Raw genomic sequence first — 18,115 nt, forward strand, 5'->3', positions numbered from 1 at the left:
TGCCTATCAAAAAAGATCAAAAGGACACAAAGAAGACCTCAATCGAGCCAACTAGATCATGTCGTTCTTAACGATAGAGGCAAGCGCGGTCGACGTGATAATTAACTAGGATTTTCACATATGAGTAACAGCCCACATGTAATTCAGTACTGCAGGTCCTAGACTGTAGGTCTACAGGTTCCAGGGTTAGTGAGCACATTGCATAGCCCTAACTAGTACTCCCTACTCCGCAGATGTCAAGTAAATAAAAAGTGGATTCGTCGACAACGCCATTCGAAACCCAACCGTCAGCCTTACAGCATAGGCACATGACTTCCCAAAAGCGTAGGACCAATCACGTTACACTACAAAGGCCCACATCCCATCTCCATAACGAAGGACCTGTAAAAGAGAAAAAAAATAGGTAGCTTCTCTTTGATTGAGCGTGTCATCCTTAGTGCAGGGGCCATGCTAATCTTCTCTGTATATTTTCATTTGACCATATGCCCCAAAGGGCGAAGTATCTATGCGTTCAGTTCACTATAACCTCCATTTGGGGGCAGAACGTTACCGCCTACCTGTTTTGGTGTGTATCGGGCGATTAGGCACGTGGCTTGGCACGTGGACTTTCCCGAACGGGAAACTATGCTCCATAGTTAGAGGTGGAAGCTTGGATTTGATAAAGAGAAATCGGGTGATTAGCTAGCAACTGTCACATACAGAGTAGTACTATGTACAAAGGCCAATGATATGTTTGAGCTACGTGTTCTAAATGGTTCCTCATTGACAGACAGCAGACGAGGGGGGAGAGTTGATTGACAATCTATCTAATGATCCTACTTGAAAGAGATGCAATGCACCGAGTAATGACATAGACAGAGACCCAAGTATCATATCCAGAAACCACAACCAATGGCGCCTTGAAATTTGGAAGTAGTCAAAGGAGTCAGACATGAACAGAAGGTTATACCAAAATAAATACCAAACGCAGACACAATCCAAGCTATAACATCGGGCGAGAGGGCAGACCGCAGAACCTCAAATAGAGATGAGAAAGTCGAGTTCGAAATCGCAGTTATAATGATGAAAAAAGGACCCCCATGTAAATCGTCCCAGTCTTTTTTGTTTCTCTGATGGTATCTCTTGGCTAAATTAGATCAACATGCAGGGCGCGGTAGAAGACACGATCGGATTTCAACACGCCGAACAACCAACAAGTCAGAAAGAAGAAAATAGGTATCAACGGTGATGCACGTCCATGCCGCGCTGCAGCGAGGATTCCAAGTCATTAGGGTTGTAGCCACCGCCAGCGGTAGCCTCCTGAGGTCTAGGATCCTCGGTCTTCCAAGGACCCTGTTGGTTATCTGGAATGGGGATGTTAGTCTGCTGAGCGACCTGCTGCTGCTGGGCGGCGTGGGCCTGCGATTGCTGGCGGACGGTCGCACGGAAGCGGATGACCTCGTCGAGAATCATCTTACGCATGTCGGGAACTTCCTCGACGACCTCGAAGTGGAAGTCGAAGGTCGTGGGGCAGTTCGGCTCGTCGGAGGCGTCGTGCCAGATATGCAGGTAGGGGTGCTCGAGGGCCTCCTCGACAGAGATACGAGACGATGGATCGAACGCTAGCATGCGGTCCAACAGGTCCAACGCATCGGGGTTGGCTTGAGGGAACAGCTGCTTGAAGGCCACTTTCGGCATGAAGGGCAGGTTGCGCACGTATTCCTGGGCGCGGGGCGATCCAATGCGCGCCAGGGTCTCTTCGTTAGGTGTACCCAGGTAGTGCAAGATCTGATTCAGCTGGTCGACATAGTCACGGCCCTTGAAGAAGGGTCGGCCGCCGAGGAGCTCGGCGAGGATGCAGCCCACGGACCAGACGTCAACTGCACAAGTGGGGTTAGCGGGGATTCGGTGGCAAATTATGCATGCCGGTGTTACATACTCGCTTTGGTATAGCTCTGGAAGCTCAGCATGATCTCCGGTGCGCGGTACCATCTCGTCGCGACATATTCAGTCATGTATCCCGCGTTCTCCTCCGGGTCGATTGAGAACCCACGGGCCAGGCCGAAATCACAGATCTTGAGCTCGCAGTCCGCATTGACCAGCAGATTACCGGGTTTGAGATCACGATGCAGGACGTTGGCCGAGTGGATGTACTTGAGACCACAGAGGATCTGGTAGATGAAGGATTGGAAGTGGGCGTCAGTCAAAGGCTGGCCGGAGCGGATGATAGCAGCCAGATCACATTCCATCAATTCTGCAGGCTTATCAGTCCAGCTCTATTCGTCGCAAAGCAGCAGACCACGTACCCTCATAGAGATATGTTTCGTTGAAGTTGTCCGGTCGGGGAATATCCATATCGTACAGGCATGTAATCTAGAGGGCTGAGTTAGCGCGTACAGGTAATGATAAGGATGATCTGCGGCCTACATTGCGATGGCCACGGAAATGCTGAAGCAGCTTAATTTCACGGAGGGCGCGCTTGGCCAGAATCTTCTTGCTGAAGACATTGGTCACCTTCTTGACGGCGACACCTTCGCCGGTCTGGATGTTGGTAGCCGCGCTGCATTATGCCATCAGCACGTGTCCAACGAGTATCATCCACTGGCATCAAGACCTACCACACGATACCATAGGCTCCCTGGCCAAGCTCCTTTGTCACATTGTATTGCTCGCTCACGATAAAGTCCTGGTTGAAGACCTTGAAGACCTTGCGACCTTGTAAATCAGCCATGGTGGGATGTCGCGTCGGAGAGTCGTAGAGTGTTAGAAGGAAGGCAAGGCGACGAAGGAAAATGGAATTGGCGAGGGTCCAAGGTGTCTTCAAAAACAAAAAGAGAGAAGTTGAAGGGGAAAAAAAGGGTGAAGAGTCGAGAGAAGTGTGATGAGTTTCAGCCCCGCAGTCCCCGCGGGTGATCCGCCACGCAAAAGCGTTTAAGTCCACTATCGCTCTGAATGAATTTGAAGTTTCAAAGAAGTTCTAAATTTAATTAGGACCGAAAGACCTACTGTGGAAGACTTGGAATTCTTGAATATCCAAAGATTAATTCATTTCGCCGTCGAAAGAGTGAAATAGAGTCTATTCCTTTGTATACCGTCTCCATACAGACTACATATCTGCGTCCTCGAAAGCAAATCGAACAAAGACTTGGAAAGCGTGGCTGAAACATGTCTTTGAACATTTTCTATGACGTCTCTAAGGTTCTACAGGAACCAGTCTAAACCTTTTAGGGCTACGAAGAATTCATTCGAAAGAAATAGGTGTATTAAAGGATATACACAAAGGACGACAGACATCTCAGGAGAGCTTTATCCTTTTGCTTGCAGGGAGGGAAAAGTTCAACCGTTGCTGTCTCTTGCCAGGGAATAGCGTCTTCAATGTCGACGCCTGCCAGTAAACCCGCCTGCTGGGGGGTTTACAGAGGTCGACGAACAGTCTCGCCAGCAAGGCTAATTGCTGGGCGTCCACCAGTGCGCGGTGGTTACGCCCTGCTAGAGGATGAGTATCTCCGAAGAGTAAAGCAAACACCAAAGGTAGCTTGAGAGGAAATGTCCTGCCTTTGAAGCAGGTACGACCAAGCACCCGCCTCACGTTGGTGTGGAACTCTTGAAGGAGCAAGCAGACATTCTCATCTCCGGGGAGAACACAGCCAAGACCTTCTTGCCGCAGCCATTGTCTTAAATACGACAGGTCGAAGGACCATGACCTCCAAGACAGGAAAAAGGGTTGGTTGGAGATACCGACTCCTTGGGGTTTTTCAACGACCTGCTTTACACGAAGGCGGCCATCCGACGTAAGATACTTTTTGACCTTCTCTTCATACGACATTTGCAAATGAGCTAGAGGTACAGGGCTCGACGAGGAAGGCGCGATGACTCCGTCACTTTATCTGGCGATACAATTGAGTACTCCTTTCCCTTCGATATCAGCGAGGCCAATTTCGAGCACCTCTTTGGAAGTGAAACCAAATTCTAGGTCGATATTCACCAAATAGGAAGGAGGGATATTGGACTCGCTGTCAGATTCCATCCTCCTGATGAGGTTCACCATTATTTCTGTCTCGGGACGCCACTGCTGAGAAGACGCTGTATCGAACAAAGTCCTAAGCTCCTTCATTGCGGCTTCATCGTGGACGAGGAGTTCTGGCGTCCAGCAAAGAAAGTGTTCACGGCAAAGTCTTGAGCCCTCCCACGTAAGGCTGAAGCACCTCTTATGGCAGCACAATGATTGCTTATCGCCTGCCTCCAGAAAATTGGATCTCAAAAACTCGTTAAACACAAACCGCCCATTGCAGGGTCGGCATTTGAGCCCAATATGCTTTCTTTGATGATCTTTGTAAAAAAACACCTGTTTGGAACGTGATTCTCGTGCTATTTGAGCACGGAATACCAAGCACTAATCCCTCAACGACCCTTCCCGGCCCCGGGCACTTAAGGCCGAGGTGAAGAAGGCATTCAGACCGAGCAGCTAAATTATGAGAATTAGCAATGGGATATGAGGTAGTAATATCTTGTATGTCTTACTTTTTCTGAGTCTGTCTTGGTCTTTTTGCGGATCGTCCTTCTGCGTATCTTTCAACCTCCTGGCTGCCCACTTCGTGGTCGCTTCATGCTCGGAATCCTCAACTTAGTCGTCGGATCCACTTTCCAACTCTTCCTCTTCTCCGTCCTCTTCATCATTATCAACTTTGTCGTTCGCGGCTTCACTCTCACAATCTTCGTCTCTGGGTTCATTCTCGGCTTCAAGATTCGCACCGGGGACCTGTTTTTCTCATGAGTAATGCTCATTTGTTCTTTCGTTGTTACATACCTTCAAAGGTTTGCATTCCCCCTCTTGAAAGTGTCCTCGTTGAACATGCTTCTTATAATGGGCTGAGGCGGCAACCTGTGTCTGCTTCCTACCTTGTATTTGAGAAAAGCATCGGTCGAACTGGCACAGCCACCTGGGCTTGGGATAATGCTTATTCACATGTTGTTTTGCATCGTAGATCGATGGGAACGTTTCGTCACAACCGAATGTCTCAGCGTACTCACGGGGCCAACGAGCCCTCATATGGACGGCCAAGTAGTGCTTTTTTAGGTTGAAGTAGGTTAAGTATGTTGTGCTGCAACCTAGCTCTGGGCATATCCACCTGCCATTTCTGTGGGAGCTCGTCCCAATCAAGTATGATTTTTCCATCGACATCTCTGAGGGGAATATGTGGCGATGTCTTGGGCCACGCCGGAATAAATTTCCCATCTGGCTCAAATTTGGTATGTTTTGTTTGAGCATGTGCTTTTGCATTGCCCTGGGAAGAAAATACTATAAAGCATTTATCCTCCTGCGCACGTGGACAAGGAAACTCTTTCTCTCCCTGATCACCATGAGCGTTCCTCGCGTGGCGTTGGGCATTGTGCTTGTCTGTAAATTTCCAATCACACCATTTTTCGTCGGCCAGGGGACAAGGCCACATGGGTTTCCCATGTACCTCCTCCGCATGTCGAGCTGCACTTGGTCTCGTGGCAAATCTTTTTTCACACTTGATCCTATTTGCGCCTGGGAAGGGGAATCCTTTCCCTCCTAGGGAGCGTCGCGATCTCTTACCACCATGTTTTCTCGCTTCGTGCTTTTTAGCCGCACCTTTGCTACGAAACATCTCGGTACACTCCTTCTCTTTGGCCAAGGGACATGGCCATCTGATACGATGATGTTCCCTTTCAGAATGGAAGTTCGCGTTCCCTTCCGATGAGAAGGTTCTATCACAGTTGAGATCCTTTGCATGTGGACAAGGGAGCCTTGGCCTAATTCCCCCACTATGGACAAGCTTTGCGTGCTTTGTTGCCGTATCTTTGGCACCAAATTCCATAGTGCAGGACGTTTCCTCTGCCAACGGACAAGGCCATCTCACTTGCTCTTCGTCATGCTTCTCAGCGTGCGCCTGTGCATCATATTTATAAGAGAACTTCTTTTGACAACGAAGCTCCTCTGCGCGCGGACAGCGCCATTTGGCTTGAGCGTGGACTTTTGCGGCATGGCCATTTGCCCTCCGTTTCGAGTAAAAGGTCTCATCACATTGAAGTTCTCCTGCGCGCGGACATGGGAAGACTTCGTGATAAAGGTTTGCCGAGTGATCATCTGCGCTAGCTTGAGAGCTGAACCTCCTGTGGCAATGAAGCTCCTCTGCACGCGGACATGGGAAGCCCCTGTCATGTACCTTGACATGCTTGCTCGCGTACTTCTACTTCTTTGATGCGAATATTTTGTCACATCCGAACTCTTCTGCGCGAGGGCATGGGAAGGGCTTCTCCTTCATTGGTATGTTGATGAAAGTGGTTGGTGGTGGTGTTGAAGGTGTAGAGACTTCATTACCCTCACCATTCATCTCACCCATTTTAGACCTTATATTTATCATCATCCTATTTGATCTGCTCTCTCTGCTGAAGGTAACGAGACCTCCGGATGATGCCAATGAGGTCCAAAATGAATGGATGAGTGGTTGAGGGGTGACCACAGCAGAGCGAGCAGTATGATATTCCCTATGAGATTTAAAATGGATAGATGAGCAAGAAGGAAATGAAAAGAGCTGGAAAGAGGTGAGCAATAAGAGAGGGGATGAAGAGAGAAAGGTGATTAACAAACACTTCATTAACAAACAGGCCATAAGCAAACCGCCATACGCAAATACTGCGGTAGCCCGCATCCTCACTTTAACAGAAGGGTGTAGTGACCTAAGCAATATACAAGTTACCGAGTCCGTCATAAAATCGGACTTATGATTTTATGATTTGAGTATGCCTTTGAAACCGCCTTTCGGTTGGCTCTTTTAAGTTGTCTTTATGGCTGTCTTTTTTGGTGTTTTATTCGTGCCTAGACCTCGGAATTTCCCATGGGAAGATCCAATTTGGCCGCCTAATTCTAGTGGCCAACTAGAGGGCATCCCCTCAAACGATGAGCTAGCTGCTCGGGCTACTCTCGCGGTCAAGGCTTCGCGCAGCTAGGTGGGAGAACGCTCGCCAAGTAACACAACACTACAGGCTATTTTAAAGCGCTACCCATGGGGGCAGAGATGAGTAGTCAAGATAATAATATTAATTAATGATGGCTGAGAGGGAGAGAACCAACTACGCAATGGGAAATATGGCTGTCTCAGACGTAGCACATGCATAGTGTCAACAAAAGATGCTATTTTGACACATAGGATAAAATACGCAAACATATCTTAAAGCTTGATTTCCTTTTATGGGTTCAATCTACAAAGTCTCTGCTATATGAAGTTATTGGGTTTTGATAAAGACAGAAATTAGGGCTAAGAATGATACGGCTGAGTATAGGGACCAGAAGGGTAGAAATTTCAGAGAGCTAACGACGGTACATACTCAGTACGCTTCGGCCTTTTCTGATAGGGGCTAAGATTCGAATAGACTGTCGACCAGAAAGGACTCCTGTAATATCGTTAATATCCCTGGTGTTGTAGTATTAGTTGTATTTACGCATAAACACAATTATACTCATTTTAGTTTTTAGACCAGGATCTTTTCGGCAGAAAAATGAGCTCCCTTTGTTCAACATAGGCTTCCCTATATTTAGAGTCAAGGAATATCGGTCTATCAAGTGTGTTTCAGACCCTAATTACTCTACTACATTAGGTATGTATGGAATATTCAGGAGAATCAGTAGAATATCCGCATGTTCTTCATTTCACTTTTCACTTTTCGTAAATCAGTAACGAATATGTCCCCTACAGAGTGTTCTCCAACCGACGCTCCTTGCGCAGTGCTCGGAGCTTGACCCGCGCCTCCTCCAGAGGGACCATGATGCCCTTGTTTTGGGTCGCAGGATCATCACGGTTGCGAATGTTGACAGTGCGTGCCTCCCTCTCCTGGGCACCTACAACAAAGATAAAGTTGTACTGGGCCAGCTGGCCAGTACGGATCTTCTTCTGCAGCGTGTTTCCACTGATGTCCACGTCCACATTTAACTTGTCGCCCTGCAGAATACGCTGCAGCTCCTGGGCGTAATCATTCAAATCCGGCATCACCGGCACAATAAGGACCTGGCGCGGACTGATCCAGAACGGCCACTTGCCACCAAAGTGCTCGATCAAGATACCCAGGAATCTCTCGAAGCTACCAATAATAGCACGGTGAATGACAACAGGGCGGGCGCGGCCGGGGGGGAGATCGTTGGACTCGCCCTCCTTCGCGCTCTCCTCGGGGTTCTTCTCCCGGTTTTCGTTGGTCTGATACTCAAGCTTGAAATTCAGCGGAGCCTGATAGTCCAGCTGGATGGTTGCGCATTGGAATTCACGCTTGAGAGCATCCGCAATGGTGATATCGATCTTGGGTCCGTAGAAGGCACCGTCACCCTCGTTAATGGTCCAATCGTTACCCTTAAACTTGGTTAAGGCCTTCTTGAGCTGGTCCTCGGCCTGGTCCCAGGTCTCCAACGAACCCATATACTTCTCGGGGCGGGTAGAAAGCTTCAACTTGAAGGTAAAGCCAAACAGACCATAAATGGACTGCAAGAAATCGAACAGACCCTCGACCTCGGACGAAATCTGGTCACGTGCGCAAATCACGTGACTGTCGTCTTGACTGAATTTGCGGACTCGGGTTAATCCGCTTAGGGCCCCGGATGCTTCATTTCGGTGCAGGACACCGAAGTCTGCAATACGCATAGGAAGCTCTCGGTAGCTGCGTTCACGGTGACCGAACAGAATGAAGTGTCCAGGGCAGTTCATCGGCTTAAGAGCCCACTCGCGTTTCTCCACATCCAACTTGAACATATCATCCTTGTAGTGCTCCCAGTGTCCGGAGGTCTTCCAGATACCAACGTCGTACATGTTGGGGGTCTGGACCTCCTGGTAGCCTCGCTTGCGGTATTCAGAACGCAGGAGAGACTGGATCTGATTGAGAATCTTGGTTCCGTTGGGGAGGAGAAATGGGCAGCCGGGGGACACCTCATCGAAGAAGAACAGCTCTTGCTCCTTGCCTATTTTCAAGTGGTTCCGCTTCTCGGCTTCTTCCAAGAACTTCAAGTGCTCAGCCATTTGCTTCTTGTCGGGGAAGGCAACACCACGAATACGCTGCAAAGAGTCGTTGGACTGGTCACCAAGGAAGTAGGCCGATGAGTTCTAGAATTAAAAGTTAATGTGTCTCTTACTCAGTCAAGGGGTCGAACAGTCACGCTTACCTGCATGATCTTGAAGGCCTTGATTTTACCGGTGTTCTGAATGTGAGGGCCTCGGCAGAGATCGACAAGGGTACCGCAACGGTAGACGGTGCTGCTTTCACCGGTGACGAGCTTGTCAATATAGTGCAGCTTGTATTTGCTGTAGGCGAACATCTTCTTGAGATTCTCCTTAGAAACCTCCAATCGGTCGAAGCTTTGCTTCTCCTTGAAGATGCGCGACGCCTTATTGTCAAGCGCCTTCCAGTCAGCCTCGCGGACAACACGTCTGTTTTGCCATGTAGATTAGCATTGGCGCAGTTGTGAATGGTAGGTGATAAGATAACATACCCATCAGGCATGGCCATGTCATAGAAGAAACCCTGAGGGGTAGGGGGACCGTGGGAAAGAAGACATCCATATTCGCATTCACATGCCTCACCCAGAGTATGAGCACTGGAGTGCCAGAATACATCACGGGCCTCGGGGTCGCTGAAAGGCACAAGAAGCACACTGCAGTCCCTCTCTAGAGGCCGGTTCAAATCCCACAATTCTCCATCAACCTTGGAAATAACGATATTGGCGCTGATATCCTTGGGCACATCGCGCAGGAATGATCCAGGGGTGGTCTCGAAGGCCTTAGCAGGGACTGAGGAGGGGGGGTTGCCGTCGCCAATGTCAAGGGTAACGTTGATCTCTGGGTGGGGACGAGTCTTGGTCTCCTCGAGGTATTGTTGCCAAAGTTCTTCGAAGAGCTTGTTTCGCTCAAGCATGACTTCTGGGAGAGTATCGGGGCTCGGAGCCTGCTTGGGTTTCGCTTTCGCATCTTTTGGAGGGGCAGCCGCAGCTTCAGAGGCGTTGTTGGCCTGCGCTTCAGCGGCAGGCCGTACGGGGATATCCTTGGGGGTTTCGGATGCCATTTTTGAAACCCTTGGAGCAATAGCGCAAGGGAACTAGACTGTGAGCAAGAGCAAGAAGTCTAATCGCGGCGTGGAGGGGAAAATGACTCTTTGTGAGGGCGGTGAAAGATAAGTCTCGAAGTCACGTGATGGTACTGCCCTTAGCCGACACTTTACCGCTTCAAGTTTCCACCAAGCGAAAACTTCTCCAGCTTTGTACAAGTCAATCACCTTTATCACCACAAAATGTCTTTCCGTGGTCGAGGTAACGCTTCTGGTGCCAACCGGGGAGGTTTCGGTGGTGGCCGTGGTGGTGAGAATTTTCCAACCTGAATGCGATGCGAGAAGTTAAAAGGAGCTAACGAAATTTTTTTGTTGCAGGTCGCGGAGGCTTCCAACAGTCATTCGGCCCCCCAGCCCAGGTTCTGGGTAATTATTCTTCTGAACCTGACTGTAATTGATTCATGTCGCTGATATGCCGATAGAGTTGGGTTCCGTGCTGCACTCTTGCGAGGGTGAGATGGTCTGCGAATCGGTCAACCCCAAGATTCCTTACTTCAACGCTCCTATCTACCTGGAGAACAAGGTACGCCATGACTGCCGCAAACCATTACAATTTACAAGTCCATGACCTAACTGGGTTATAGACTCAAATCGGAAAGGTCGACGAAATTCTCGGTCCCATTAACCAGGTCTACTTCACCGTCAAGCCCCAAGATGGGATTGTCGCCACCTCTTTCAAGGCTGGTGACAAGGTCTACATTGGTGGAGACAAGCTGCTTCCTCTCGAGAAGTACGATTCGCTGTTCTACTCATTCTTATATACTCTGACTAACTCACCTCTTAGGTTCCTCCCCAAGCCCAAGCCTCCCCCAGGAGCTGCTAAGCCCAAGCGCGCCGGTGGTGGTGCTCCCCGTGGCCGTGGTGGATTCGGCGCCCCCCGTGGTCGCGGTGGATTCGGTGCCCGTGGCGGTGCTCCTCGTGGCCGTGGTGGCTTCGGTGGTGGTCGCGGTGGTGGTTTCGGTGGTAGCGGTGGTTTCTCCCGCGGCGGCGGCGGCGGTGGCTTCTCACGTGGTCGCGGTGCCCCTCGTGGTGGCGGTGGCTTCCGCGGTCGCGGCTACTGATCGATCCAATGTACTGTCTCTTTTTGGCGTTTTGGGGGATCTGGGAGCTTTTTCAGGAATATCTTTCCGTCTTCTTGTGCATCCTGCGCAATTGCAACTTCACTGGCTGCAGGCTGTAGAATATCACCAGTCAAAAATGTTTCTGTTATTTTTCATTGGATTTTCCAGAACTTGCAATTAAACCATAAGACATTCGTTTAGAGATTCGGGGATGATCGGCTGGACATTTGGTTGGGATGTGGCTAGCAGATGTGGCGCAGCTGCACCGCCCCTGCCTGCCTGCAGTTTGAAATGACGTTGACCGCTCAGCGAATCTGTGCGTCTGTCAACACTCCCAAGCAGGATTGACGACATTTTTATTCTTCTTACCCAATCTCGCCCTTTAGACATTTTATTGAGACAGAGTATCCTTTTGCCGTAAAAATTTTCGAATCTGATATCCATTTGAGCATGTCTCGTCGGACATCGACCATGGCATCGAGCAATTCTTCCAGCGGTGTCCCACCTTCAGGCGATGGAGGTGTGTTTGAGCTCCCTCTGATCGTGCATTGGCAATATAGCTGACATTTTTCAGGTCAGGAGAAACAGAAAATGCTACTTTCCTCGGATCATGGTCATTTCAGCCTGGTGAAGTCAGTCTCGTGCTTCCCGCGCTCCTTTGCCCTCGGTTCAGTCTAACACTCAACAGGGCCATGCATCTTGCTGATCTGATTACTGAAATGAATGGTAAGAGATCGCAAGATCTTCAGACTTTGTTTGAATTGACTCGCTAACTCTATCTTAGGTTTCTGTGGAGGCAAGCTCATGTTCCCCAACCGTTTTTCCAACCCGCGACTAATATGTTGAGCAGTCATGTCGGTATTCTCCTCCATGCGCTACTGCCTCGGAGACCCAACTGAATACGGTTCCATCTGGGCTGCCCTCGCATTCATGCCTTTCGGTTTGTTCTTCGACTTTATGGATGGCAAAGTCGCAAGGTGGCGCAAGAAGTCGTCTCTCATGGGACAAGAACTCGACTCGCTAGCTGACTTGGTAATGGATCCCCGCGAATAACCACAAGCGAGTTTTTGCTAACACCCTTACTCCACTAGATCTCCTTCGGTCTCGCTCCCGCCGCTGCCGCATTCGCTCTTGGTATCCGGACCTCGCTTGATCATGTCTTCCTCACATTCTTCGTTCTCTGCGGTCTGACCCGCCTCGCTCGGTTCAACGTGACTGTTGCCGTACTGCCCAAGGATCAAAGCGGTAAATCCAAGTACTTCGAAGGCACGCCCATCCCAACCACTCTTTCAATCGCCTCTGTTATGGCCTACTGGGTCTCTCAAAGCTGGACGCACGAGAACATTCCTCTTGGACTTGTCGCAGAGGGTACCATCTTCGAATTCCACCCCGTTGTCTTGATGTTCGTTCTGCATGGATGTATGATGGTCAGCAAGACGATACACATTCCTAAGCCATGAGCTCAACCCATACTTGGCCGCGCATTTACTGTTGGAAAAAAAATGCCTGAGTCTGTTGTCTCTCTCAACTTGGACAACTGAAAATAAATATCGAGAGGGGTTTCGTTTGTAGGCAAGGCATAGCATGATCTCGATGCACTTAAATATGGATGCTTAATTGAATTTCAATTGCATAGATTGGCTATAGTCATTGTGGTTTCTGCGTAGGGTGGTCAAGGTCAACATATTGAAGACGTAGCTTTCGGCAACAGCGCAACCCTTGTAAGCAAGTGAGCCATGGATTCTCTGTCAAATTTAACAGCGCGCAATGCACAAGCAATGCTGACCACTTTCATAATTCCATGGTCAGTACACGCTGAGAAATCTTAAAATGAGGTAGGGACAAGATAGAAATATCAATATGTAAACTGACACTTTCCCTGGAGGGTACGCCTTCTGTGTGTGTGGAGATATATCCACTGTTCATCATAGATATTGTATAGACATCCACGCAATGTTGACCTATAGAGATCGTCATAATGACCACTCGACTAGGTATCTCTACAGTCCGTTCAACGAAGACTTCAATACGACAACAAATCATCTCTGAACACAGCAAGCTGTAGTGAAGGCATGTATACATCCTCCCTATTACCAGCTCGTAGATCGCATTGCATCTAATCCAAACACTATAGCGAACCAAGCCTACCACCACCACCCGTGGACAACTCCAACGATGACCATCACCAGACTGAGCCCCCCCAGGTGCCCCCAATGCTACAGAGATGGCATAATACGGATCGTCAACGGCAACATCCCGAATGGCAATGCAGGTCGTCCATATTATATATGTTACCCATGTGATCAATTCATCTGCTTCGCTGATGCACGCGGGATAGGTCCCGCTAACCCGCTCTGCCAATGCGGCGAGTACACTCGTAGGCAGATGTCGGGGGCGCCGCATGGGATTCATTATGTTTGTGCTCGGGGATGGTGTTGGTTCTACGAGAAGGAGATGGAGATGGATGCTGTCCAGCGACAGGTTCCTGCCAGGTCGGTGGAGATATGTGCGAATTACTCTTATATCTGAGATTTGAGGTTTGGTTTGGGTTTGGGTTTGGGTTTGAGGATGTTATTGTGTTTGTTCTTCTTTTAAGGTGGTTTGATTTCCGCTTGTCGTGATTTTAGTTTTAATGCTGAAGCCTGAATTAAGTACCCAACTGGTTATGTCCCTTCTCCGTAAGCAAAACGATACTCTCTCTTCCGAGGAAAGCATTGAGCCGGCCCATCCGCATGCTCTAGAACATGGCAGCTAGCATAATCGAAGGTCACAGGCGAAGTCGGAATTTTAGGATTTAAAATTAGAATAGCGTTGACACTTGCTAGGCATACAGGGAGGCACACAGGGTCTAGACCCACAGTTTCACTTTGATATCTGAATTCGAATTTTCCTTACCCACCTAGGGTCCGATCTAGACGGCCAAATACATACGAAAGATTCAAGCAAATCAAATAGAGTCGTTTATCTTTCAATTTATACTCTCTCGTGGACCGGTAAGGGAATTCGTTTCTACATGATCCCTTTGACAGGTGGAGAATCCGACTGGTCTAGTGGACGCCACTGGTCCCGGAATATCTCAATGTGGTCCAGCCGGTATTTCCGTCGATAAGGTCTAGGCATGTGTGCTTGTTGACATCTTACTGTAGAGTACGGAGTACGCAGTACAGACCGGTATTGCCTGTGCATGCTACGTTTTTGGAGGCTCTTGGCTAGGATGTCGGGTCAGACCCGATCATGAGCAATATGTCTCACTGTTGGAAGATCGCTCATCCATTGAGCTTTTATTGCTTATTGTTTGCTTTGTGGGCTATAGAGTTAGACGTGGGCGCCTTTAGAAGGGGAAAGAAGGGAATTGTGTCGAGGACATGAGTTGGCTATAATTATCAATCGTGGGCAACGAGACGCTAAGTTACCTGCGCAGGCAATTCTGTTGACCGTTGAGGAGTTTGATTCCCACATAGATCACGAGGTTATCTGGCAGTTGCAATAATAATAGAATCTCTGACTCAGAATAGGCAAGGGACTAGATCTGCAAGGTACAGCCGATATATTACACACACTCGATCTAGAGCGCATTTGGCCACTAGTAACTTTATCTCTCTGTTCAGTAAAGGTCTTGTATAATTCTCGCATGATGGTAATGTGGTTGGGTTAATAACCTCCGGTATCTCAGGGTTTGTTATGAGAATATGTAGACAATGCTATGCAGTCAAGTCAGGAACAAAATACTTGAAGCAAATAAACCTCGAGAAATACAACATATCATACAATATACAAGACAAAAGTTCAAGATCGAACCCAACCCTAATACATGCCATTTATAGACCATCATACAAAGGTAGATCTTGAGCCGCAGCCCTATTTTACGAGTCAAATTATGCGGTTTTTTGTTACAGGAACGGTACGGCGTATTACCGTAGGGACAGATCATAATTTGGTATACTCCACCCGGGAGTGGCCGCGCATTACCCATGGAAACTATTTGGATACGTGGAAAAGGGGGCATGAACAAGGATATAGAAGAAATCGATTGAGTACGGAGTTCTTGCGATTACATGAAGTATAAGGCTAAATTCCAATTGCTAAATCCTTCATGTTTCATGTTGTATGGAGTATGGAGTACGGAGTAACGAAGGTTATTATCCCTTGTACGGAGTATTCAAATTAACTCCGCCTAGGAAATGAGCCCTGAAATCTCTTTCAACAGCAAACTCTGCAATCTATCAAATGGAGATCTAAATTTACCCTGGACACCAGCCAAGGATACAATTGTCAGCCACAAAGGACCGTGGCGTATGGTAACCGGTCATTTAAAGCGAAAACACAACAGAGACGGATCAAAAGCATCGTTAGCCGAGGGGTGCGTTGTACAATTTTGAGGGGTAAAACACTCCGTCGTCATCAAGGGTCTTCTTCATGTGGCGAAGGATGCAGGTAACTCTGTAAAGTACGGAGAAATACGGTACATACTCTGTACGTGCATACATAATATTGATTATCCGTCGAGGTTCACACAATGAGGGTCTCATAATCACCGCTTGGCACCCGAAGAAGACTAGCGGCATGTCCAAGGACTCCATCCAGCTCCCGTGTCTGACCCAAATAGGAAAATGATCAACCACAGTCCCCTGGCTTACCGGGGCAGGTGCCTGATTACCTAAATATATGTCGACGTCTCATTGGTGGGATTGTTTGTTTGTCTACTTTGTACCTGGTATTGTACCATACAAGGAGCAAACAACCTTGAAACGACCCGCGAAACTGGTGGGCTGAAAGTATTCGGTACTCGGGTACACCAGGGTTAGCCTCCTATGTTCCAAGTACCTGGTACATAATGTCACTTCTCCGGGGAACACAGACCCCTTAACAGTCCCTTTCTCAAGGGATCCATTATCCGTCACTTCGCCCTCCTGATCTTCCTCCCCTTTGCACACATTCGTTACTCGATTTCTTCGCTCGTTTACTCCCTTTATTCGAGGGTTATCAACTGAATTGCTTTTTACTTCACGGTCGCTCACTCTCTCCCGACTTGTAGGGGGTGATCCTCTACTCGACAACGTACTCCAGGTACCAATCAACACAACGCGAAATCACCTTCTTTTCACTCTTTTTCCGACCGTCAAAGTTCGACTTTCGACCATACGCCCTGAGGATCTGACCGAATAATTCAGGCCCAACGTGGTAGACACTTTTGAGAACAAACGACGTCTACTGGCATACATTCAAACAGAAGTTCTTGAGGGTTACGCAGGCCGTTCCCAGTCCTTCATCAATCACCCCTGCGACTGTGTCCAGCGGTGCTTATTCTCTTCGTTGATTTCGATACTCGAATTCACTACTCTCCCAACACATCATGCTTTTCAACACTCATGGCGCCCTCGTGGTGTCCGGTGTGGTGATGGCAGCCGCCGCGGCAGTTCCAGAAGACTTCAAGGTGGTCCGTCGTGCGCCGTTAGGGACACTTCAAGGTTGTTACTCTAGCATTCCTGGATATGGAAAGTCAACAGGCTGGACATACCAAAGTTCCGGGTGGTGTCTGGACCACTGCGCCAAAGACTACGCGACATTCGCTTTGACAGGAGGCTCAGACTGTGTGTGTGGTAATACGATGCCCCCAGACAGTGCCAAAGTTTCAAGCGACAAATGCAACAAATCCTGCAGTGGCTGGCCTGATGATATGTGTATGTCTATGCCCCTCCTTCATCGGTCTCAAAGAATTGACTTGCTAACGAAATTCTATAGGCGGTGGTACCGGCTACTACTCTGTCTATACCACCAATTTGGAAGACGACGTTCCCACGTACTCTGAATCCGGGTCCACGACCACCACATCAAGCACGAGCTCGAGCAGTACCAGCAGCAAAACGACGACGCAAACCGATGGGTCTACAACTGCTCCCACTACTAGTAGTAGTATTAGTGAAGTTACCGAAACCGCCACATCTGAGCCTACCACGAGCGGTCTCTCTGAAGAGGATATCAATGAACAGTCCTCCAAGGGCAAGAATACTGCCGCGATTGCGGCCGGAGTCGTAATCGGAGTGGTCGGATTCGCTGCTCTCTGTGGTGCTGTCTTCTTCTGGTGGCGATCCAAGAAGAACAGGGTCGGTGCTGTGGGTGGGGTTCCTGGCGGCTATGGCCGTGACTCTGGCCCGCCCTCGATGTCCGATTCTCGCTTCGATGGCGACTACATGGCTCAGCGCCGCCAAAGCAATGGCAGCATCGATGATGACCATGACTTCTCTCGTCGGATCTTGCAGGTACACACGTACAACGCCTAAAAGCATTGTTTCGAAGCTGACTTGTGTCACAGGTGACAAACCCTGATCGTTAAACCAATACCCATTTCCGAACCATTCATGCTCCCCCCCCTTTATTCTTTCTACTTGGTATTAGCGAAACCCAATGTCATTTCTATCTCGGTCGCACTACTTTATGAGAGCTTCTTATCCTGTTGTCATTGTTTTTTTGTCGGGTTATTCAGCGGAGTTATGATATCCGAACGGCATATGGCTTGATCCGAGTCGTCCCCAGCTGGTGACCTGTGTCTGAGTTTCTTTTACCAATCCGTTCCATGACTGCTCCATAGACAACGTTGCCCTACCTGTCCAGCACCTCTTATTGTCTACATTGGGAAAACAACCGCACCATCGGCCTTCTCTGCCGAAGACCCGGTCATTGTATCTTGTTCAATCAAGGTGAAGTCTCTGATATAGAGACGAGTTCGAAAAGGCGTTTCATTTTATTTCAACTTGAATGCTCGACTTTTTTTTTTCTTTTTATGAGCAAACCATTCCTTTATGTGACTCTTTTTTTTTACTTTTTTTTCCCCATGTGGTCTCTTTTCCTATTTCCAGTCAGATCTTTGCCCGTCGGTCCTATAATGAGCTTCTCGCGTTCTGCAATTCGCTCCGGTCTGATCTGATTCAAGGATAGGTGGCTGTAGATAGGCGAGACCATTCAGCTGT

General features: G+C 48.7%; 5 protein-coding genes across 5 annotated transcripts; 3 read left to right on the forward strand and 2 right to left on the reverse strand.

The window, feature by feature from the left end:
• Positions 1 to 1,218: 1,218 nt before the first annotated feature.
• On the reverse strand, positions 1,219 to 2,710 carry mpkA (mitogen-activated serine/threonine-protein kinase SLT2; the record flags this gene model as incomplete). The annotated part of the gene is made up of 5 exons (XM_039075597.1): positions 1,219 to 1,859; positions 1,919 to 2,233; positions 2,286 to 2,352; positions 2,407 to 2,539; positions 2,598 to 2,710. The coding sequence occupies 5 exons, from the start codon at positions 2,708 to 2,710 to the stop codon at positions 1,219 to 1,221; spliced, it is 1,269 nt and encodes a 422-aa protein (XP_038926418.1).
• Positions 2,711 to 7,694: 4,984 nt separating this feature from the next.
• On the reverse strand, positions 7,695 to 10,044 carry LCP9604111_7553 (threonine--tRNA ligase THS1; the record flags this gene model as incomplete). Its single annotated transcript, XM_039075598.1, has 3 exons — positions 7,695 to 9,089; positions 9,149 to 9,413; positions 9,476 to 10,044. 3 exons carry the CDS (start codon positions 10,042 to 10,044, stop codon positions 7,695 to 7,697), a joined length of 2,229 nt encoding a protein of 742 aa, XP_038926419.1.
• A 225-nt stretch (positions 10,045 to 10,269) lies between these two features.
• LCP9604111_7554 (H/ACA ribonucleoprotein complex subunit GAR1/NAF1) lies at positions 10,270 to 11,147 on the forward strand (the record flags this gene model as incomplete). Its single annotated transcript, XM_039075599.1, has 5 exons — positions 10,270 to 10,336; positions 10,405 to 10,452; positions 10,509 to 10,609; positions 10,671 to 10,816; positions 10,871 to 11,147. 5 exons carry the CDS (start codon positions 10,270 to 10,272, stop codon positions 11,145 to 11,147), a joined length of 639 nt encoding a protein of 212 aa, XP_038926420.1.
• A 471-nt stretch (positions 11,148 to 11,618) lies between these two features.
• LCP9604111_7555 (CDP-diacylglycerol-serine O-phosphatidyltransferase) lies at positions 11,619 to 12,607 on the forward strand (the record flags this gene model as incomplete). Its single annotated transcript, XM_039075600.1, has 6 exons — positions 11,619 to 11,667; positions 11,722 to 11,779; positions 11,836 to 11,873; positions 11,932 to 11,943; positions 11,998 to 12,179; positions 12,239 to 12,607. 6 exons carry the CDS (start codon positions 11,619 to 11,621, stop codon positions 12,605 to 12,607), a joined length of 708 nt encoding a protein of 235 aa, XP_038926421.1.
• Positions 12,608 to 16,500: 3,893 nt separating this feature from the next.
• LCP9604111_7556 (WSC domain-containing protein) lies at positions 16,501 to 17,481 on the forward strand (the record flags this gene model as incomplete). Its single annotated transcript, XM_039075601.1, has 3 exons — positions 16,501 to 16,828; positions 16,890 to 17,407; positions 17,461 to 17,481. The coding sequence occupies 3 exons, from the start codon at positions 16,501 to 16,503 to the stop codon at positions 17,479 to 17,481; spliced, it is 867 nt and encodes a 288-aa protein (XP_038926422.1).
• Between the last annotated feature and the right edge of the window lie 634 nt (positions 17,482 to 18,115).

Source organism: Penicillium roqueforti (assembly GCF_015533775.1).
Source record: "Penicillium roqueforti strain LCP96 04111 chromosome Unknown scaffold_24, whole genome shotgun sequence".
NCBI classification, from domain to species: Eukaryota; Fungi; Ascomycota; class Eurotiomycetes; order Eurotiales; family Aspergillaceae; genus Penicillium; species Penicillium roqueforti.